The sequence below is a fragment of the Dryobates pubescens genome, chromosome 13 (assembly GCF_014839835.1).
Source record: "Dryobates pubescens isolate bDryPub1 chromosome 13, bDryPub1.pri, whole genome shotgun sequence".
Taxonomy (NCBI): domain Eukaryota; kingdom Metazoa; phylum Chordata; class Aves; order Piciformes; family Picidae; genus Dryobates; species Dryobates pubescens.
In genome coordinates, this window is record NC_071624.1 from 5705422 (window position 1) to 5727858 (window position 22437).

General features: G+C 45.7%; 2 protein-coding genes across 6 annotated transcripts in view; both read left to right on the plus strand.

The window, feature by feature from the left end:
* DGKD (diacylglycerol kinase delta) overlaps positions 1-5254 on the plus strand; it is a 63110-nt gene extending 57856 nt beyond the window's left edge. For 3 of the 4 annotated variants that reach the window (XM_054167089.1, XM_054167087.1, XM_054167085.1), the window contains 2 exons: positions 69-199; positions 1339-5254. In XM_054167089.1, the coding sequence (XP_054023064.1) occupies positions 69-199; positions 1339-1428 (221 nt within the window). In that variant the 3' untranslated portion in view covers positions 1429-5254. The remainder of the gene's footprint in view (positions 1-68; positions 200-1338) is intronic. The other variant, XM_054167088.1, reaches the window with a different exon arrangement.
* Positions 5255-12842: 7588 nt separating this feature from the next.
* PROC (protein C, inactivator of coagulation factors Va and VIIIa) lies at positions 12843-20896 on the plus strand. Of its 2 annotated transcripts, XM_054166744.1 has the most exons (9): positions 12847-13228; positions 13600-13683; positions 14039-14199; positions 15173-15197; positions 15731-15841; positions 16534-16674; positions 17002-17111; positions 18045-18162; positions 20131-20893. In XM_054166744.1, exons 1-9 carry the CDS (start codon positions 13204-13206, stop codon positions 20697-20699), a joined length of 1344 nt encoding a protein of 447 aa, XP_054022719.1. In that variant the 5' UTR covers positions 12847-13203; the 3' UTR covers positions 20700-20893. The 2 variants fall into 2 exon arrangements, with proteins under 2 accessions (XP_054022720.1, XP_054022719.1); XM_054166745.1 differs by lacking the exons at positions 17002-17111; positions 18045-18162 and having other exon boundaries at positions 12843-13228; positions 20131-20896.
* Positions 20897-22437: the final 1541 nt, after the last annotated feature.

Here is a 22437-nt window from a genome sequence, read left to right on the forward strand (position 1 = left end):
GTCCTCATCTCTTACTGTCTTTGGGATTCTGGGTACTCAATGCACTCCTGCTTTTCCATCTCTAACAGTTCATCTCTGGGGAACGGAGGAGGTTGCGGCGTGGCTTGAGCATCTCAGTCTTTGTGAGTATAAGGATATCTTCATCCGACATGACGTCCGGGGCTCTGAGCTCCTGCACCTCGAACGGAGGGACCTCAAGGTACTTTCATGATCAGCTCATGAGAAATAGCCAGCTGCATCTGCATGACCTTCTGTGCTGAACGTGCTTGGAAGTGGTCTGCCCGCTGTTCGTTCCATATGCCTTGGCAAGACGGACAGGTTCATTGTGGCCTCATTTTTATTTTCCCATCATTTTGGTTCACCTGTTTTTAGCAGCAGGGGTGTAGAAGAGCTAATTGAAAGACCAGCTGTCCAATTCTGCCACGGCTTCCTGGAGATGCAACACAGTGCACAGAGATTGCAGATGGCATCTGATTTTAATGATGGAAGTTTTCAACTTCTCAGCTGCCATACCCTCTTTTCAGACTATGGTGTGATTGAGAAAAAATTGCTTCTTATGTTGTAGTGACTGGACAAATAGATCATCACACTTCTTTGCTACAAGAAAAAACATAAATGTTCCTGTTCTTTGATGAGGCTTCTAGGTGGAGAGAAATGGGGCTTGTGAAGTGGTGCTTTTAGTAACCACATTGCACAACTTTTCATCTCCTCACCAGGAGATGCTTTCTCTACAGAGGAAAATCGAAAGTAGTGGTGCAAAAGGCTCATGTTACCATTCTGGTGACTTGCATAGAGCAGACAAATACTTTGTTGTAAATAGTGCATGGCATTTGTTGAATGCCCCTTGGACCTTCATTTGTGATTTTGACCATCTTCCTGTTGTGAGTTTTCCTGTGGGCTGTAGCATTCCTCTGCATGCCATCCAGTTACAGCCTGTGTTTTGTTGCATGGTACCCAAGTGCCCACACATCTATTTTCCATGGCTGGTTAGTTCTTCCCGCATGTTTTGGCTACTAGCTTAGGTCATTGAGGTCTGTGTGCTCTTCCTGTTCTCTTGCTTTGGCCTTTAACAGTCAAAGCAATCTGCATTTCAGGCTAATGGTCTTGCAATTGTTTCTCTCCATTGCTCTGTTCCTGCTCTCTGTTCATTACTCTCTCATGCTCTGACAGCTTTCTGACATACAGTTTAGGTTCCATATATAACCATGAAGTTTATAATCTTTCTGGTTGTTCTCCTTCTCTTTGTGTAACTGGCTGACTAGTTTGTAACCATTCCTTGGCACTTGGCATTTCCCCCTTGCTTTCTGCATAAGGTAAAAGGTTTCTCTTTTCCTCCAGGACCTGGGTGTGACCAAAGTGGGTCACATGAAGAGGATACTGCACGGGATCAAGGAGCTGAGCCGGAATACTCCTGCCAGCGAGGTTTAGCCTCTATTTTCACTGCCTGTGTGTACCATTCCCCCTAACTGTACAGCAGTCACCTCACAGAGCAGATGTGCTCACAACTGTCTCTACTGAATAGCCAAATTGTAGCTGTTCAGCGCTCATATCAACCAAGCATGGTGCTACCTTTTTTCCTGTGGGGTACTGCTGCATCCAGTCAAGAGGCACCTTATCTGTGGTCAGGCAGAGCCTCCCAGAGGAGAATTTACTTGCTGTTTGAAGAATTGTGTCCTCTGACATGGGAAGTTCTGGTTCCAGTGCAGGACTTCTGAGAAATGCAACACAGCTACCTTTACTGGATAACTTCATCACAGTAGAATTATTCAGGGCAAAAGATATATTGGCCAGTCTAAGTTCAGAAGCATCTGACAGTCTTTTTAACCCAAAACGTTCCTGCTCACCTGTGTGTCACACATGTATCTTAGAACATTTAAGTGGGACAAAGCTTTTCCTTGTGTCTTTCTAATCCCTTTTTAATACACCTGTGGTTGCATGCAATTTGTGTCAGATATTCAAAGCCAGTACAGACCTCTTGCTGATGAAAACCCAGTGATTCTCACTCATGTATGCCTTGCAACAAACAATGCATGTGGTTTAAACGGCAGTTCACACCAGGTTGTGAGGCCTTCTGCTGGGCCTGACTCTCCTCTTCCAGCCAGTAGCAATGGTACAACCTTTTAAGTTTTCAGGCATCACAAACAATTGTTCAGAAATGCCTGGCAGTAAGAAAAGACAAAATTCTGGAAAGCAAGTTTACAGGACATCAGCTCTGACGCTCCCCCTTCTGAAGTCATCTTCACAAAACCAGATGAAAGGGAGAGGAGTGCTAACTAGCTGTTGGGACCATGTGAGAAATGTAATGTAATAGGGTGAGATAGAACAATTTACCCCCCAGCTTGGTGAGGGGAGCAACATGACTGGCAATGGCCAGGAGCAGCTTCCTGTCCACTTAGTGCCAGCTTTGTGGTCACAAACAGCAGAGTTGTTTTTCTCCTTCAGCTTGTAGTGCAGAAAATTGTTTCTGCCACAAAAGATGTAATTTATCCATACTAGTTGCATCTTTTCACCTGTCTTGGTTGTGACTTTTCCATCTTGCTTCACTCTCTTTGCTGCCTTGCTCCTTCACACCAAGGTGGATACCAAAAGCTTACACTCAGTCCTTGCGGGTTGTACCCCTGAGAGATGTATCATGTGTTGTCAAACATCAGGGCTCCTGCAGGAGCACTGAGAAAAGAAGGATTATTACTGAGTGGATGAGCATCAGAGTGAGAACTAGAGTATGTTGGTAAATTGCCTTTGGTACCACCAGCAGTGGAGCATGGAAAACTTAGTGCCTCTGAATCAGAGTTCCTAGATGGCCTTCTAATTTCCACTGTACTGCCTGACCCCAGTCAAGTGGACTGTTAAAGCCCAAAGACCAGCATGCGTAATTATGTTGCTGTGTTTATCACTGCAAAGGGTATGAGGGAACACTTGAGTGCTGTAAAGCCAGAGAAACAGCAGGAATTTTTAGTAGCTTTGTTGGTTTTTATATGTTTTGGACTTCTTTGTTATTATTACAGAGCGGCACATGTCTGGCTAAGGCTGCAGACAGTAAAACAGCCACATGCACAGTGGCCTAAAAGATTATTTCCTGAGGACATCTTTCTTCTTTGTTGTTTGTAAGATTATGGAATTGACATCAGCTCTCTAGCCTGGCAACAGGCAGTCAAGATATTTTCTGTAAAAAATTGCCAGCTTTAAAAGGTTATGGGCTGATTTCAAGCTGGGCAAACTCCATTACCTTCTTTAAGGTTTCAGAAAGTATTCTTCTGATTCTCCCTATCTGTTTTAAACTAGTTGTCATTTACCCACATGATTCATTTCAGCAGGCTAGCAAGTAACAGGGTTTGCTCATATGAACTTAACAGAAGACTTAATGTGCTTGATCCAGCCAGCAAAATTTCTGGTGTAAATACTGTGGGGACTGAGCAAGAAGTATGTTCAGCTTTTCTCTGAATTTGTTTCTCCTGTCTATGCATTGTCAGTTGCCTCCATAGCCATATTCCTCTTTTGTTAGTACAGCCCTCCCTCGCTGTATGGAATTCCTGAGGTGTCAGATGTGTAAGAATTACAGACACACTGCATTTTCCCACTTGTTTGTTGAGGCACAGGCCAGCATCTGCATGACAGTGAAGAGTGAGCTCCAGGATGTAGCCATCCTTGCTATTGACAGTAAGGTGACAGCCCACTGCCTGTCCCCAGGAGTGCGCATGATTAGGACGTTTGTGTGTCTGCCCAGGAGAGCACAGCAGGGAGCACAAGGCAGGTGGTAACTCTGGAGAAGAGGTGAGATCTGTGTTTGTTCCTGTACATGATGAAGAAGCTGTTCTTGCTGTGAAGTTTCTTCAGGTACCCTCATGGTTAAGATGCATAGACAATATGCACTGGCCTTGCTTGCGTAATTCCTGAGGTATTAAAATTTTGCTTCAGTAGAAACAGTTCCCCTCTATTCTTCCTGCTCAAAGTAACAGGAATCCAAAGAATTTATAGATTCAGGCATGTGCCTTAATTTATGCCATGTCTGTAGAGGCCTGATGGCCACTGGCCATCTGCTCTGAGTGATGACGCCTGCACAGACCAGTCTCATTTCTTTTACGATCTGTCATACTGAAGGGCTCGGATCCTTTTTGTTTGCATGCACGTTTGGTCAAAGGGTTCATAGCCAGCACATTCCTGTCTGTTGCTTACCAGAGGCAGGGAGGGAGTTCTGCCTTCTTTTAAGAGCTGAAAAATGAGATCCACATTGAACCTGAGTGCCTTTGAATACGTATTAAGGTTTGTATGTAACAAAAGGGTTGTAGCTCTAGGTGTCTCACTGGGAATCATGCAGATTTCTGTTGCGGAGATTTCGTGACCAGATGAGGACAGTTTGTGAGAGCTATCTGCAAAGTAGGGACCCGGGCTGAACTTCTAGCTACCTTACTCTGAGTTCCTCTTCTGGCTTCTGGTAAGTTTTTGTGAGAGAGAAACTCAGGAAAGACAAACAGTAAAAAAGTCTGCTGCTTCTTTTACCAAAAAAAAAAAAGGAGACTCTCCTGCAGTCTCAGGTGAAACACCACCGTGAAAAGAAGCTAGAGCTGCACATATCACATGTTTAGTCTCTTGAGAAAATGCCACTCATGTGAAAGCTGTGTGGCCCCTTCTGTTCTTCATCCCTCACCCTTGGCATTGATGCTGGGGCAGTGTCTGCAGTGAGTTGGCCATACAGTTTCTTCTGCTCGGAGGAGGTTTCAGTGAGTGTTCTCTCATGTTCTGGCAATGCCTTGGATATCTCATGGCAGTTTCTTGGGAATAGCTTTTTCTGTGTCATGGCTCAGTGGGATTGCATACAGTGGAGACTGGAGGGAGGTTTGGCCTATAGGGCAGCTGTTGGCAGTGCCCTGCTCTGTCTGGGTCATTGCCAAGAAGGCTGTTGGCTCTAATGCAGTCCTTCTGCCTTGGCTTGTGGGGTCTCAGTGCTCAGAGCACACATCCCCACTGCATCCGAAGCCAGCTCTTTGCCTGCAGCAGAGGGGAGCTGTGCTGCTCAGTACCCAGAGGTGCTGACCTTGCCAGGCACCCGAGCCTCCAGCTCTACCAAGGCCCTTCAGTGCCAGTCCTGGGAATATTCTGCACCCAAATTGTAAGGAAAGCTTTGTTCAATGTTTTAGTATTATTTAAAACTGTGCATACTTATCTATGTGATTTTAACAAAGACTGTTTACACAAAATATTTTGTATCTTAAGATGTGTGTACTGTAAAAAGGAGGAAAAGAAAAAAAAAGTAAAAGGGTGAAAAAAAATACTTTTATTCCACAGCTGTCAGCAGTGAGTGCATGTCTGCATCATCATCCACCAACCGTTGTTCCTCAGGGGTCTCCCCACCATTCCTGTGATCCTGTAAAAAGCATAGGGAAGCAAGTGAATCCCTGTGCACTCTTGGGAAGAAGGTTTTGTGCCTTAAGAATGGGACCTACTTCCCTCCTATTTATTGTGTTAATTTATACAGTGATTACCATGGAAATGTCTCTTGTATTATTTTTTTTTGTACATAGTTTACTGTTGATTGTTGTAAATAAGTTTTTCTTGTATATAAAGTAAACATGTTTCTGAGCTTCCAGTAAAGATTCTCTTGTTACTGATTTCATTGTGTGAGAGGGCTGCAGTGCCCATGTGGTGGAAACCAGCTAATAAAAATCTGTGCTGTGATAAAATGGCTTTATCCTGAATTGCATCAGAAGTTCAGAGCTGTTCGCTGAAGGAGAGCAACACGGTAAATGGGTTTGTTGTAGGCCATTCTTGTAGCACATCTTTGCATTGGTTTAATTGGCATGGAGTAGATGCTGTATCATTTATTTTTATTAGCTGTGTCTCTGCAGTGAACAAATGAGATAGAATAGAATAGACCAGGTTGGAAGAGACCTTCAAGATCATCGCGTCCAACCCATCAACCAATCCAACACCACCCAAACAACTAACCCATGGCACCAAGCACCCCATCAAGTCTTCTCCTGAAAACCTCCAATGAGGGCGACTCCACCACCTCCCCAGGCAGCCCATTCCAATGGACAATCACTCACTCTGTATAGAACTTCTTCCTCACATCCAACTTTAACCTCCCCTGGCGCAGCCTGAGACTGTGTTCTCTTGTTCTGGTACTGGCCGCCTGGGAGAAGAGACCAACATCCGTCTGTCTACAACCTCCCTTCAGGTAGTTGTACAGAGTTATAAGGTCACCCCTGAGTCTCCTTCTCTCCAGGCTAAGCAACCCCAGCTCCCTCAGTCTCTCCTCATAGGGCTTGTGTTCCAAACCCCTCACCAACTTTGTTGCCCTTCTCTGGACTCGTTCCAGCAAGTCAACCTCCTTCCTAAACTGAGGGGCCCAGAACTGGACACAGTACTCGAGGTGCAGCCTAACCAGTGCAGTGTACAGGGGCACAATGACCTCCCTGCTCCTGCTGGCCACACTGTTCTTGATGCAGGCCAGGATGCCATTGGCCCTCTTGGCTGCCTGGGCACACTGCAGGCTCATGTTCAGCTTACCATCGACCAGCACCCCCAGGTCCCTCTCCACCTGGCTGCTCTCCAGCCACTCTGACCCCAGCCTGTAGCTCTACATGGGGTTGTTGTGGCCAATGTGCAGAACCCGGCACTTGGATGTGTTCAATCTCATGCCGTTGGACTCTGCCCATCTGCCCAGCCTGTCGAGGTCCCTCTGCAGAGCCTCTCTACCCTCCAGCAGATCAACTCCTGCCCCCAGCTTGGTGTCATCAGCAAATTTACTGATGATGGACTCGATGCCCTCATCCAGATCATCAATAAAGATGTTAAAGAGCACAGGGCCCAGCACTGATCCCTGGGGCACAGCACTAGTGACTGGCTGCCAGCTGGATGTGGCACCATTCACCACCACTCTCTGGGCTCGGCCCTCCAGCCAGTTCCTAACCCATCGCAGTGTGCTCCCATCCAAGCCATGGGCTGACAGCTTGGCCAGGAGTCTGCCATGGGGGACGGTGTCAAAGGCCTTGCTGAGGTCCAGGTAGACTACATCCACAGCCTGCCCCACATCCACCAGGCGGGTCACCTGATCATAGAAGATCAGGTTGGTCAGGCAGGACCTGCCCTTCCTAAATCCATGCTGGCTGGGCCTGATCCCTTGGCCATCCTCCAAGTTCTGTGTGATTGCACTCAGGATGACCTGTTCCATAATCTTGCCTGGCACTGAGGTCAGGCTGACAGGCCTGGAATTCCCTGGCTCATCCAACCGGCCCTTCTTGTGGATGGGTACCACGGTGGCCAGCTTCCAGTCTTCTGGGACCTCTCCAGTGAGCCAGAACTGCTGAAAAATGATGGATAGTGGCTTGGCCAGCTCATCTGCCAGCTCTCTCAGCACCCTAGGATGGATCCCATCTGGTCCCATGGACTTGTGGGGATCCAAGCTGCTGAGGAGAGGTCCAATCACCTGCTCATGGAACATACGGAAACTATGCAGCTCCCTGGCTCCTGCCAGCTCTGCAGGCCAGCTGTCTGGAAGACGTTCTGTCCTTCTAGTAAAAATTGAGGCAAAGAAGGTGTTAAGTACCTCTGCCTTTTCCTCATCCTTTGATACAACATTTCCCTCCATGTCAACCAAGGAGTGGAGGTTGTCCTTGCCCTTTCTCTTGCTATTCATGTATTTATAGAAGGACTTTTTGTTGTCCTTCACAGCAGAGGCCATGGTGGTGCAGTGCCCTGAGGAGAGTGGAACAGTTCCACTTGGGCTTCTGTGCATTTCATTTATTGCAGGTAATACATATGGTAACTGAAATAAGTGCAAGTGCCTTTACAAAAATGTGGGATAAATTAAGTTTCTCATGAAATGTAGAAGCTGACTTGCTGTGAAATGACAGCTGTAAATCTGAAGCCAAAAGATGTGGGTGAGCAGTTCATGATGAGATTTCTCTTCCATCTGTACAGCTCGATGCTTTTGTAAGATGCTGGCAAGAAACTTTGAGCAGATGAATTTAACCTGAGAGGATGGTTGTAGAGTTCCATAGGACTGTTGAAAAGTAACTTAGAATAGTCATGAATATTTTCTATGTGGAAAAGACCTTTGCACTTGATAGCCAAACTGAAGGAATTATTTTGTGTGGAGGGAATAGTTAATATGACAGGAACATAAGAAACCATAGTAATGTTACATACTGTTGGAAGATTAAAATGGTAAAAACTGATTATGCAAGTGTTAGCTACCTGGTCCTAGTAATAATGCTTGGACATGCACCAGACCTGAGTGTCAGACTGCATTAACTAGCACTACAGAAAACATGCAAAAAAAGCAGCAAGGGAGAGACAGAAGATGCACTTAGTCCTCTCATGCAGGTAATTTGGTTTGGTCTCTTTATGTGGCAGAAAATAATAGCGAGAAACTTTGCCCCACTTGGTTCTACTGGGTTATCAGCCCTCCTGTTACCATCTTGGTTTGATTGGTAATTCATCAGTGGATCTTAGGAGGGTGGAGTGCACTTGGAGAGAGGTTGTTCTCCTTGTCCTGTGTGGTTTTGAGCTTTTAATGCTTGTTTTTTTTTAATACAGTGTAAAGCATCAGGAAAGCTCAGGAGAAGTCAAGGAAGTTTGCTCCCACTGAATGGGCAGCAGTGGAAATGAACAGGTTTAGAAGTCGTCCTGTATTCCTTACCTGTAAAGCAGCTTCAGAGTTGTAAGGTAAATTCCTTGTTTGGCTGCCCTTTGTCTGGTTGGGATAAATAACTGTGAACCCACCAGCTGGGCCTTAAGCAGCTTGAGATGTTTGAGTCTTGTGTGGGTGGAACAAAAAGGTTCTGTGACCACAGAAAGTGATACTTTGTGTTAGTAGCAGCTAAAAGACCTGTGTTACTCACTAGCACCTTCCATTTTAAGAGTTCTAGCATTCTGCTGGCTTACCAAATTACCTAGAGAGTAGTAAGTCTTTGTCTTCACAAGAAAGGAAGAGGTGGGGGTGTCTGAATATGCCACCACTTCTCTTGACTTCAGGGTAAAATAAGAGTCAGTTGTGGCCTATGGCTTTTCATCAGGGGAGCAGGAAAGGAGACAATTTCAGGCCTCTTGTCCTTCTTTATGAGCAGGTTGGCTGGTGTGCTGTGCTGCCAACAGGAGGAGCTGGAGCAAATGACAGGTTTTCATTTTCTTAAAGGCTGTGCACAGCTACAGCCTCAGGTGAGTGCAAGCAGATACCAACCAGAGGATCGTAAGAGTCATGGAACTGTTTGAGTTGGAAGACTGTTACAGTAATCGAGTCAAACCATTATCTAATTCTACCAAGTCTGGTGCCAAGCCATGTGCCTCGGCACCACATCTTTGCATCTTTTAAACACCTCCAGGGATGGGGATTCAGCCACTCTCTTGCAGAGCCTGTTCCAGTGTTTGAGGACTCAGTGAAGAAGCTTCTAATGTCCAGCATAAACCTCCTCTGGTGGAGGCAGTTTCCTCTTATCTTGTCACTTGTTACTAGGGAAAAGAGACTAACCCCCACCTGGCTCCAGCCTCCTTTCAGGTAAGTGTAGAGAGCAATGTCGTCTCCCCTCAGCCTCCTCCAGACTAAATTACCCCAGTTTCCTTTGCTGCTCCTCACTGGACCTGTTCTCCAGACTGTTCACCGGCTTTGTTACCCTTCTTTGGACACTCTCCAGCACCTCAGTGTCTTTCTTGTAGTGAGAGCCCAAAACTGAACCTGGTACTCAAGGTGTGGTCTCACCAGTGCTGAGTACAGAAGGACAATCCCTGGTCCTGCTGTTCACACTATTCCTGATCCAGGAATTCTGTTGTCCTTGGCCACTTGGGCACACTGGCTCATGTTCAGCCATTCTCCACCAACACCCCCAGGTCTTTCTCTGCTGGGCAGCTTTCCGGCCACTCTGCTTCAAGCCCAGGGTGTTCATGGGGTTGTTGTGAACCAAGTGCAGGACCCAGCACTTGGCCTTATTGAGTGTCATCACACTGGCCTCAGCCCATCAGTTCAGCCTGGTCAGGCTGCAGAGCCTGTAGAATTAACAGGTTAGGAGAGACTGTCATGGTAGCAGCTTGCTTTCTGCACAGGTTGTCAAGGTCCTCTTGCTCCCAGGGTGCAGATGGGATAATAAAAGCACTTCCCAGCAGCCTGCTTTGAGTTGCTTCCCTACTCACAGGCTCTCCACAGAGAGATTGTTTCTGTGTTCCAGGCAGCATGTTCCTGTGCTCATTTGTGAGCTGTGCAAAACCTTGGCCTCCATGAATCTTTTCTTTGACAGAGCATCCTGAGGAGACTAATAGTTCAGCTTGGGTCCCTAAGGAAGCCAGAGCAGTGTGGTTTGTCTGGTGCTGTGTGTAACAGCCTATCTTGCCCCTTGCAGTGCCTGTTTGGAACCTGCTGCCTCTGAGCTGGCTCACAGAATATTATGTTTCTACCAGACTTGCACAAATTCAGTGTTCAGGATGAGAGGGAGACCTTGATACTGTTGTGGCAGGGAGATGCTCCAGTGCTCAAGGAATGGTCCAGATTTGTTACAAATTAAAAGCTCTTTTTGGTGAATTGGGAAGAACTGCTGGTTGGAACACAAGATTGCGTGCTGAAGAGCTGTGGCTTTGAGGCCTTGGAGTTTTTGCCCTCTCTTAAAACCTACATCTGTCTATAATGTATTTCATTTGTGGAAATTTGCTTTTTAAATTATGGTTTCACTTTGGAAAAATTGGGAGGAATGATTCAGCACTCCTGGCTAAGCCAGCTAAAGGCTGAGAACGTATTGGAGAGTTACCCAGAAGCTTGTAAAACGTTGGAGGCTTTTGGCACAACCAAAGCTTTCACCTTTTTTGTGCAGAAGGGAAATGGGAAGTTGAAGGTGTACAGTCTGGTGTGCTCTCTCCTTGTGCTTGTGAAAGGGGATACCTCTAAGCTGTGAAATTTGGATGATCCACAATACTTTTTCTACTTCAGGGAGGTGATTTCCTTTTGCTTGTTAACGCCTGTTGGTAACACATTGTGAATCAGAACTCTCCACAGTGTTAATTAAAATTAAGTGGAGCCTCTGCCTTGCCAATCTCCCAGGAAGTAAGCTAGAAAGTAGCAATCCCACTGCAGTAAATAGTTCAGATTGCAACGGTTCCCTGGCATGCAAAACTGGGCAGATCTTGAAGTGTTCTGGAGCATCTTTTCTTCAATCTCCTGCACCTGGAGTCAGGTAATTACCTGAGAGCTAAAGTGCTGCCTTTTAAAAGACGTATTTCTGCACTGCAGCAGCAAGCAGGAATATAAAGTCCCCAAAACACAAGGGCTGATGAAAAACTGAATTGATTCCTTCTGCATATTAATATAGGTTTTAAAACAAAAACAAACAAAAAAACCCAACAACCAAAGTTGTTTAGAGGTCTGGCTCACAGGTTTAGAAGTTTTAGGTTGGCAGTTGATATGTGTGTCCCAAATTTCCAACCTATACCAAGTCTTAAAACCAAAAATTTATTCAATAATACATAACCTGTGTGGTAGCAAATTTTTGTAGGTAATACTGTAGGCTATCTGCACTATTTGTGGGTAGTCAGGTCAGCCACACATACAGAGTAATACCTGAGTATCTGGTACTACTGTAGTTATTGATGTCCTGGCTTGTGTTTCCTGTCTGCAGATGTGTTTCATAAACTTTTCAGCAAAAATCTGTTACCATTAATGTCAGCGGAAATTTTCTTGCTGAGTGACTGAATTTGGGATGGAGAGAGGGCTTTGCACTGCACACATCTTCCCCAGGGGTGATTTTGGATGCTGAAAACTTTTATTTTTCTTTTTTTTAAAGTTGTGGGTTTTTTTTAGCACAAGTCCCAGATAAGTGAACTTTGAAACCTTTGTTTAAAGAGAGCTTGTTTTGAAGAAAGACCATGGCCAAGTTTTTAAAGGAAAAAGAAAACAAAAAAAATCAGAAGCAGTCTGAGCTCTCCTAAACACTGTCACTGAATGTGAACTGACATCTTGGAGAGGTTCACCTTTTCCTGCCACCCTGGTGGCACTTTCTCTAGTACACCAAAAGATGCAGCATCCTGAGTCTTGCACCTAGGGAAAAATAACCCCCTGTACCAGTGCAGAGGAGGGGGTGATCTGCTGGGAAGCAGCTCAGTGGAGAAGGACCTGGGAGTCCTGATGGACAAGTTCACCATGAGCCAACAATGTGCCCTTGTGGCCAAGAAGGCCAACAGTATTTTAGGGTGCATTAAGAAAAGTGTGGCCAGCAGGGTAAGGGAGATTATCCCACTCTACTCTGGTGAGGCCTCATCTGCAATACTGCATCCAGTTCTGGGCTCCCCAGTTCAAGAGGGAGAAGGAATTACTGGAGAGAGTCCAGTGAAGATAATTAGGGAACTGGAGCATCGCTCTTTTGAGGGGTGGCTGAGAGACCTGGGGCTCTTTAGCCTGGAGAAGAGCACACTGAGAGGGGATCTTCTCAATGTTGATCAATAGCTAAAGGGTGGAGGTCAAGAGGATGAGGCTGGGCTCTTTTCAGTGGTGCCCAGTGATGTGACAAGAGGCAATGGGCACAAACTAGTAGGTTTTGCTTAAAGAAAAGCTTTGCTGTGAGGATGCCAGAGCACTGTAGCAGGCTGCCCAAAGTGGTTGTAGAGTCGTATTCTCTGGAGAGATTCTGAACCCGCCTGGACATTGTATTCCTGTGCAGCCTGCTCTAGGTGACCCTGCTTTAGCAGGAGAGTTGACTAGGTGATCTCCAGAAGTCCCTTCCAATCCCCACCATTCTGTGATTCTTGTGCTTCTGATACAAGCTTCTTGCCCTGCCTCCTGCAAGCAGGCAGCTGATGGGGCAGGGACTGTAGCTCATGGCTATTAGGGGAGTTAGTTGTTTTGGTTGTTTTGTGGTGGAACCTTCGATGAGAAAGCCAAGTGGGAAAACTCTTAAAGACTGCAGTGTATCCCTTTTGGTTGATTGTGTGCTGTGAGAAGGTGGTAGGATCTCTCAAGGGACCTCATACTTGGTGCTTACACTTACAAACTGAATACAACCACTTCTACTTGCTAGAGGCTCAGAAGAAAAACAGATTTGAAGAAGGCAGAGTAGATGCCCGCAGCTCTTTCACCTTTCTCGTTTATGCAGCTGAATTGTCAAGCTCCCCCTGGGTACTGTTTGTTTAATGACTAAAAAGACAGCACTCTGTGTCACTCCCAAGAGTCAATATCTGAAGTTATGGATTAACTAAGTTCCAGCAGAGCTCATGGTGGAAGAATAGATCATGCTGTTTCACACTGAACAAAGCAGTAAGTGCTTCAGACGTATTGTATCCTTTGGGATTTCAAAGTACAGCCTGCTTCAATGAACCATAAAGCTTGTCAAGAATGTCTGCTGACAAGGGGACAAACAAGTGTTCTGGGATTGCTGCTGCTGGCTTAAAAGGAACTAGCAAACCAATCTGGAGAGCTTCGGAGGAACATCTGCTTTGGAGTTGGAATTAGAGAAAGTCACAATGCAGCATTCAGCAAGGAAGCCGCTCTGAGTAGAACAAGTGGAGGAGCTAACTGAGCTTTCTGAACAGAAGGTGTTAGCTGAGATGTCTGAACAGAAACTAGCATGGGGGTTGTGCTGCAGCTCAGCAGTGCACTCCCCTTTGCACCTACCTTCTCTTCTTTAGGTGACTCCTGCTGCAGGATGTGGAAGCTTGTCACTATAGGGGTACTGTTGGCAGTCTGCTCTTCACAAGTCTGTAGTACCTCAAGTAAGTTTTCACTTTGGAGATACTCTTCCAGTTGCTCCAAGTGCGTTTCCTGCTCCTCTGTCAGTCATAGGGTGTGGTTGGAATCGTTCCTGTTGAGGGGGGCTTGAATTACCCTAGCAGAGCTTGAGAGACACAGTGCTGGGCCTTGATGGCTGTCTAGTCACGGTCCTCCTAAGCTGTCCCAAGTGTCACAGAGCAGAGGCTGGAGGTGCTTTTGCAGCATTGCTCTGACAGCCCGTGGCTCTTGCTGTGCTAGAGAGAGGCTGTTGCTTTGAAAAGTGTCCTTTGGGAAGGACCATTACCAGGTTTCAGCCAGCCCTTTTCCCTGCTTGTGATTTTACATTTTGGCTTCCAGTATTTTACAGTAATAGAGATGCAAACCAAGTCCTGAAAATCCAGAAGCGGGCAAACTCTTTTCTGGAGGAGCTCAAGCCGGGCTCCATGGAACGGGAGTGCGTTGAGGAGCGGTGTGACTTTGAGGAGGCCAGTGAGATATTTGAAACCAGGGAAGCAACAGTAAGTTTTTTTTTTTAAGGATGAACATGGGACTTAATCAATTGTTTGTTCCCTTAAAATATTGCAATCCAGGGCATAGGAGATCTTGCTGTCAGTGCTAAACATGCATCACTCCTGACTCCTAATTAGGCTCTAGGTACGGTTTTGAATGCAACTGTGTTACAGTGATTGTCAGGTTACCATCTGTATGGGCCACAAAACTTGGCTGCTCATGCATGTCCCACTGACCCATGAGATCTAGGTCCCAGATGTGTGATTCCAATTGCTGCTTGACCCTACTGCCTGTTCATGCTGCCACTGAGTTTTTCCCAGGCCTTACAGGCCTTTGCCCTCTCTGTTGCCCATTCAGTAGCTCTGACTGCCTTTCATTATACCTCCCTTGTCTCCCTACCTGTGCCTGACAAATATTTCTTTTATCACTGGGTTCTCTCTTCTTCTCTAAACCTTGCATTTTCATTTGGACACTGTCTTTTTTGTCAGTATCATTGATTCCTGCCCCTTTTCACACCCAGTCGTTGTGCAGACTTGGACTTTTTCTTACTGTATTAAGCAGCATAGGCTCACCACATAAGATGAACTAGTCCTTGCTGTCCCTCAGACCCCAGAATGGTTTGGGGCCTGCCTTCACAACACCCAATGTTATCTAACTGGGCACAAAGGAATTGTGCACTCAACAGGGGTCACTGATGACACTCATTCAGGTCACTGATTTGTGACAAGAAAACAGAGACGCCTTGGGGGATACTGAGGAGTTGTAGTGCTGGTGGGTCTGCAGGCAGGGCAAGGAGAACAGTGCTGAGTACAGGCAATACATGAATGTCCAGATTGGGCCATTTGGTTGGTTTGTAGTGCCAGTCACTACACTGCCAAGAAGAATGAGACTGATGCTGTTCTCTGTTGGCCAAGACACTTTAAATCCCTCACTTGTTAAAAATCTGCTTCTAGCCTTAATGCAAGTTTTGTTTCTTCACAGCTAAATTTTTGGAGCAAGTATGTAGGTAAGTAGAAGACTTTCCTCTTCACTTCTCTGTATTTCTTCAGGAGTAACTGGTACTCAGCCTGTCTGCTGCTGTGTATGACATACTGATTCAGATTCTCATTCTCTTAAACAGGGTTGTCCTGTTCTATCAAATGGGCACCATTCCTGAAAAAACTTCAGGTGCATCTGTGCCTATCACCACTCATCTCCCCCAAGCTAAGGCACTGGTCTAAACTGTTCACTGATGCTCTACTCCTGCCTGATGTGGCTCAAAGAGGAGTCCCACCCATGCTCTTCACCCCTGCAGTAACCTCCCTCTGCCCTGTCTGCCTCAGATTTTACTCTTTTTTTTCTCCTTCTGCCCTCTCTACTCACTCTGCATCTGTAATTCAGAACCTAAACAAATGCCTTTGTCTCAGGCCCAGCACCACAGAGGTGTTGCCATTCAGTGGCAGAAACCATGAGTGATGCTTGAAAATCTGGGCAGGCTGTTGCTGTTAAGATTTGACCTGTAAGCAGGACCTGTGACTGTGTTTCCTGCCTCTCTTTCAGATGGAGATCAGTGTGACCCACAGCCTTGTTCCAACGGGATCTGCAAGGACAATATTGGAACATTTTCCTGCATCTGTAACAAAGGCTGGGAGGGGGTTTTGTGCAATTATGGTAATGCTGCCTTTAATCCACTCTGAAGTAACACTCTTTCTGACAGGGATCAGCCCTTTTGTTGCTGCACAGTGTACTCACTCTCTTTACTAATGTATATTTTCTTTTGTCTCCTGATGCGGTGAAAGGATTATCTGCACTTACCTAAAGCAAAAATGAACTTTGTATTGCCGTGGGAGAAGCTTGGAGGTCTGAGACACCTAAGTTTTACAAAGCTAATGTAAATAATTCTGTAAAGCAGGGTTTTCAGTTTCTTAAGAGCTGTCAGCTCAGGACTGATGGTGGGATGTTTTACAGTACAGGGGAAAACCCCAATCCACTAGAAATATTTGATTGTCTTTACTGTGACAGCTTCTACCTTGGACAAAGCATATTTAGGGGATGAGCACACATGTCCTCTATCATCAACACTTTGCACTGTCTGCAGTCAGTGATAGTGATTTTTTTTGTTCTCCAGTCAACCTGCCCTGACAGTAATCTCTATTTCCTTCACCTCTCTGCTGCCATATTCTGCACCAAGGTCTCTTTGCTGTCTCAGGGCCCAGGAACCATGAAAGCCCACAACTGTCATCTCAAATCCTTTGTCAGCTGTTGTTCACTCGAAGCATGATGTCAGTTGGGCTTTTTACCTTCCTGTGACTCCTTGGATTTCCAGCCTCTCGTGTTTCTCTTGCTGTTCATGTTTTCTGCAGAGACCAAATACACCAACTGTTCTGTCAATAATGGAGGATGTGACCATTTCTGTAAGGATGACCCTGTCAACCAGTGCCGCTCTTGCAGCTGTGCATCTGGGTATCAGCTGATGAATGATGATACCAGTTGCAAGCCTGTAGGTAAGAGGACAATGTTTATAGTGCAGATTTGTCAGAGGATTATTCAGACATGAAGTAACAGGGGTGTATGGGAGAACTGTCTGCAGCACACTTAGTACTAGTTTCCATGCACAGTAACTCCATGCCTTTCCCAGCTCTGTGCCCGCTTTATGGCCCTTCACCTGCGTTTGATTCAGAGAGACGTGCAAAGGAATCGGGAAACTCTCACCTCTGCAAAACACTGAGGGAATTCCACAAAGCTATGGAATAATATTGCTTAGGTTAGATGGAGGGAATGCTTTAAGAAAGGTGTTTTGTATGGGATTAACTTCTTTGGCTCTCCTGCAGTGGAATTCCCCTGTGGAATAGTGAAAATGGAAGACATGGAACCCAAAGCAGCATTCAATATTCGGCTCATTGAGGGAAAAGGAGGAAGAAGGGGAGGCAGCCCTTGGCAGGTAAACAGAAAACAGTTTTTCACCACAATTAGTTCAAGCCCTTCCTGAACTGTTCTGCCTGCCTGGCCGCTGCAGAAGGGCTCCTGCATTACTGCTGATGGTGTCACATGATTGCCTAAGATTCCCTTTGCTTAGCTTTCTCAAAAGCAACCCAAAGCTGGAGTAACAGGACAAAGTACTCTATTGTCTGCTACTTGGCCTCATCACTGTTGGCAAGTTTTTTACCTTACCGTGCCCACAATGTCAAGCAAGAAGGTAGTGATGACACTTAGCTACTCTGTTGCTCCATCCTGAGGAAGACCACCTAATCACTGCTACTATAACAGAAGCTACTGTAACAGCCTTTGGTGGCAATGTCAGGTCATCTTCTCCCCCTTTCTGCATGGTTCCATTCTTATAAGCCTCATCTGTCATAAATTCAAAGCATATTTAAACAGCACAATATGCCATAGCTTTACAGAGCAGGTGGGGACATCACAGAGAAAGAGGAGACCTTGCAGAGCTTATTGTGGAACTAGCAAATGCTTGTAAGCAGGGCCCGGGTTCTCTTTGACACTCAAGAGCCTTTCGCACCATAGCATGAAACCTGCAGCCCACAGTGACACTTTATCTCTGGTGAGGATAGAAGAATAATCCCTTCCTTAAAGCTCTGTACTTCAAAGCTTTGAAGTCCTGAAGTTCTTCTTTTCAGTGACCAGCATCATCCCATGCTGATTTGGATGAAGTGAGCCCTCATTCAGGAAGAGCACTGTAAAGATTTTCGTAGATGTTCTGCAGAGACCTTCCTCATAGTAGTTGTTGTCCTGTGGTAGAGTTTTGGCTTCAATTAATGTGACATATTTTGATGCATTTTACAGCCACAAAGAAGAATGTGTGCAGTGTTTTGTAGGCCACAGTCCATGCAGTGTCAGACCTCACTTTCTTTTCTTTCAGGTTATGCTGCAAAATAGCAAAGGGAAATTTCTCTGTGGGGGTGTTCTCATCCATCCATCTTGGGTCCTAACAGCAGCACACTGCACTGAGGCAGGAGAGAGGCTCAAAGTAAAACTTGGTATGGAAAAAAAAAAGTCTGTTGTTTTCTTAATATAGTTGTTTCATTCCCAATGTTTATCATCTAAGGAGAAAGACTAGCAGGTTATGAAGACAGAAGCCCTCCTTGGTTGTAGAAACAGACTGTCTAGGAAGCACCTACTGCAGCTCTCTGCTCGCTGTCCATAAAGGCAGAACTGGAGGGCAAGCTTGTATCTGGGTTTCCATTTCTGAGCCTGGGGAGTGGTCTTGTGGCAGAATTTGCATGGCTTTCGTGTGTCTTAAAGTGAAAAGGTAGATCCCAGTGTGGCTGAAGTTATGGAAGATAGATTTGGAAACAAGCCAGCTTTCTTGTTTGTGGCTCTTGTTCCTCTCATTTCCAGCTGAAGAGCATCCAGCAGTGTGCTCAGAGCTTCAAGACAACGGAGCAGATATGTAATGATTCCATTCAGAATACTGTCTCTCCCTTCAGAGAACAGGTCTCGTGCTTTCTTGTTTATGCAGAGCTTCATAGTTAAGGTTTTTCTGCCAGCAACAAGATTGTGATGCTCCTTACTTTGTAGAAGGAGTTAACTGCATTTCACATAACCTGAATGTTCAGTACATCCAGCTGTGGGTAGGACTTCCAGACTTCGAAAGTCTTGGGGTGGATAACTCAGCTGAGGAAGGAACTACTCATGACCAAAAGTCAAAAGGGTCTCTTGGGCTGGGGTGGAGGTAGCACCAGTGCAAAAGCTGTCATCTGCTTGTTCAAAGATGTCTCAGCATACAGAGAGTTCATGGCCATACTTCTGTACAGCATGTGAAGCTTAGCAGCAGGTATGTTCCTACAGAACTAAACTGCCTTCCTCAGAGGAGATGATGTGAGAGTGGTTGAGTCCAGAGTTATTTCTAGGCCTAAAGAAAGATCTTTGTATCTGTGAAGATAGGAATAAACCCCTGCCCCTTACCTGCCAGTCAGCCTCCAACCACAGAGTGGGTAGAAAGGAAAGGTGCTCCAAGGCTTCTGCACACAGTGTTGCCACCAAGAAGAGAAGTCATGATAGCATTAAAAAAAAAAAATAGATCTGTGAGTGTTGGCATGGCAATTAGCAAGTCTTTCATGCTCTGAAACTACTTAATGCAGGTGCCTGTCAGAGCAGTTGCAGCCATCTGCCTTGTCCATGTATGAAATGTGTCCATGCATGAAATGTCCGTTGGCTGTCTGCAGAGGAGCAAGAGGAGAGACACTCAAATAATTGTTCTGGAAGTCCAAGATCCAAAGCTGGACTTAGGGATCTTCTGAGAATCTGTTTCTGGAACTACTGTGAATTATAAAGTCCCTATGCCTGTTTCTGTCTTTTCCAGTGTCTCACAAGTGGCTTCCTCTTGCCTTTCTGGCCCTTTTCAACTAAGGCTCCTTCCTTCTGTTCTGCAACTGCTTCCCCCACAAAGCGGTCATCATCATGTAGCACAAATAACAACAGGGAAATCTTAAGTAGTCAAAAATTCCTTAAAATACAGGTGCAGGATTTCTAAAAGGAATAGCCTCACCAGTCAGTCATCTTTATCTTAGAAATCCTAAAGTTCAATCATTCAGCACTGGTTACACAGCGTAACGCTCACCTGTGGTTGTCTACCTTTGCTGCACGCTTGCCCTCTCTGCTTTCAGTGCTGACTCCAAGAGGATTGTTTTCCTTCTGAAGATCTTTCAAGCTGCACAAGTGTTCTGTAGTGTCAACACAACAGGGCATTACATAGGCATTTCAGTTTCTCAACTGACATCCATACCACTAGGGTGCTAATTCGTACAGTACTCTGCCTTCATGAGTTAGCTATATGTGGAAAATGGACACATTGGTCCATCTAGTGAGAACACTGTTAACTTCTCACCTGAAGCAAACAAATGTCTATGTTAGAAAGGGAGTAAGTACCATCCTAAAGCCCAGTGTAATCCAGATGCCTTGGTGTTACTCAGTAGCATCTGTCGTCTTCATGCTTGCTCTTCCAGGTAAATTCCACCGTCTCCGCACTGAGGCAGAGGAGCAAACTATTTGGGTTGATAAATGTGTGAGCCATGAGAATTACACCAAGGAGACCTCTGACAACGACATCGCCATGCTGCACCTGGCTGAGCCCGTGATGTACAACAAATACATGCTCCCCATCTGCCTCCCCACCCGTGACCTGGCAGAGCAGGAGCTGACAAGAAGTGGGAAGCAGATGGTGGTAACTGGCTGGGGCAGCACGGCTGACGATAACCACAGTTACTCTACGCTCCTCAGTTACATTGAAATCCCCATTGTTCCCCGCAATGAGTGTGCCCAGGTGATGAGATTTACCATCTCTGACAACATGCTGTGTGCTGGCAGCTTAGGGGACAGACAGGATTCCTGCACTGGGGACAGTGGAGGCCCTATGGTCACTAAATATCAGGACACTTGGTTTTTGGTAGGACTGGTGAGCTGGGGCGAAGGCTGCGGGAGAAAGGACAAATTTGGAGTCTACACCAAAGTTAGTCAGTATCTTGAGTGGATCCAGCACCATATAAATGAGATGTCAGCTTATTTGAAAGGTTGATTCTGATACTGAGAGCCTGGAATATTGTGGCTATGTGCTAGTGACAGTGTGCAGTGTCGTGTACTGTCAGATCATCAGTATTAAATATTAAGTATGTGTTAACCTTGTGTGCTGTTTTCCTTGGTACAGTCCTGTCCTTTCAGCTTTAACATATTAGCCACAGGAACTATTTTGGTTTACAGATTTCTTTTGTCTTGATATCCCTTCTCTTTCAATACAGTGAAATGTTAATAACATCATGGCTGCTGCCTTCCCTCATTCACAGCTTCCTCCAGAGCCCACAGATCACGTCAAGTGTAGTGGTTTAGCTCCAGGGCTGAACTGCCTGCTCCCCCAGCACAAAAATGAGAGGAAGAGTAACACACACAACTCAGGGCTGAGATAACAAGAGTTTAATGTAACACAAGCTATCATAAGCACAGTGTGTAATTACCTTAGCTAATAATCTAATTAATTGAATACTACAATGCATGATTACTTTAGCTTAGCCTGTTTGCAGGAAAAGCACAGTGAAATACAGAGGGAAAGGCAGCATAAAATGGAGAGCCAAACCCAGCAGCTGCCTGCCTGACACTCCTGCTGCCTTGCTGCTGAAAAGAGACCACACCCAAGGAGCCTGAACCCAGAAACAGCAACAGGAACAGGAAGCCTTCCATGTTGCAATCTGAACTTCAAGCCCCATAATACTTTGCTCCAGTGAGCGCTTTCGTTTTTGAGGCCGGCGTGACTGCTGCATGGTACGAGTAGCAGCAGCAGGTTCAACTCACTCAAGCCAGTAGGCCACCAGGACTTCTCAGTACTTTGTGTTCTGTGCACACTCAGTGCCTGGTTTTAATCCCATCACCCCCCAGCTTCCTTCAGCAGGAATTCTGGTGTTATTAAGGAAAAGAACTTAATCCCAAGGTTTTGCATGCTCTATTCTAAGGGTCTGTAAATCTCTTCTAATTAAGCAAGATAAGCAAACTCTTTTGTGCATTCATTTTCTAGTGAATGCAATCAGCTGCAGACTATGTTAGCATTACTAATAATTACTGGTAAGTCTATGTATGGGGTGGGGTGGTGTTTGCACCTCTATCTGTATGTCAAATAAGCACCAATAACCTCACAGGGAGTAGCAATGGCCAAAAGGAAGTCTAATATCACAGTTGTTTGTAATCTTATCACCTAACTATAATCTTGGGGTGGGGGGAGGGGGGGAGGAAAGTGGCACTAACTCTGACATAGCGATGCATGGCTTCAGCATCTGTCATGTTGGACACATATTTGGATCAGTGAAGCAGTTCAGCCTGTTAAAGTGTATGTGGAGTTGTGAAAAATTTAACAGCATCAGCAAAGAGATTTAAAACTCCTTAAACTTACAGGCTGCTCCTGCGCTTATTAAGCAAACAGTGAAGTTGATTTGTGCATTAAAAAAAGTAAAAGGCTGAGAGCTTCATGTTGGAGCTGAGGTAAAACTGAAGAGTGCAGTCAAACATTTCTCTGTGTCACCATCTCTCTCCTCCCCACCCCGCCCCCCCTTATTTTTTGTCATATGGGACTGGATTTATGAATGGTAAAGAATAGTTCTTTGAACAGCAGCAGCCTTCCACCCAGGACTAGCACCAAGGAAACTTCCTTCTGAGGAAGCTGCTGTTGCTAGGTGGTGAATCACAAGGGGAAGCCTGATTGTGTTGAAAGCCAGGAAAACATGGAGCCAGGTAAAGGTGGCAGTGGTGATGTCAGCAAATAGCTGTGACTA

Coding starts and splice junctions, on each gene's coding strand:
- PROC (XM_054166744.1), top strand. CDS start 13,204: ATGCTGTTTCACACTGAACAAAGCA. Junction 14,200..15,172: donor TTGAAACCAGGGAAGCAACA/GTAAGTTTTTTT, acceptor GTTTCTTCACAG/CTAAATTTTTGGAGCAAGTA. Junction 15,198..15,730: donor TTTTTGGAGCAAGTATGTAG/GTAAGTAGAAGA, acceptor CCTCTCTTTCAG/ATGGAGATCAGTGTGACCCA.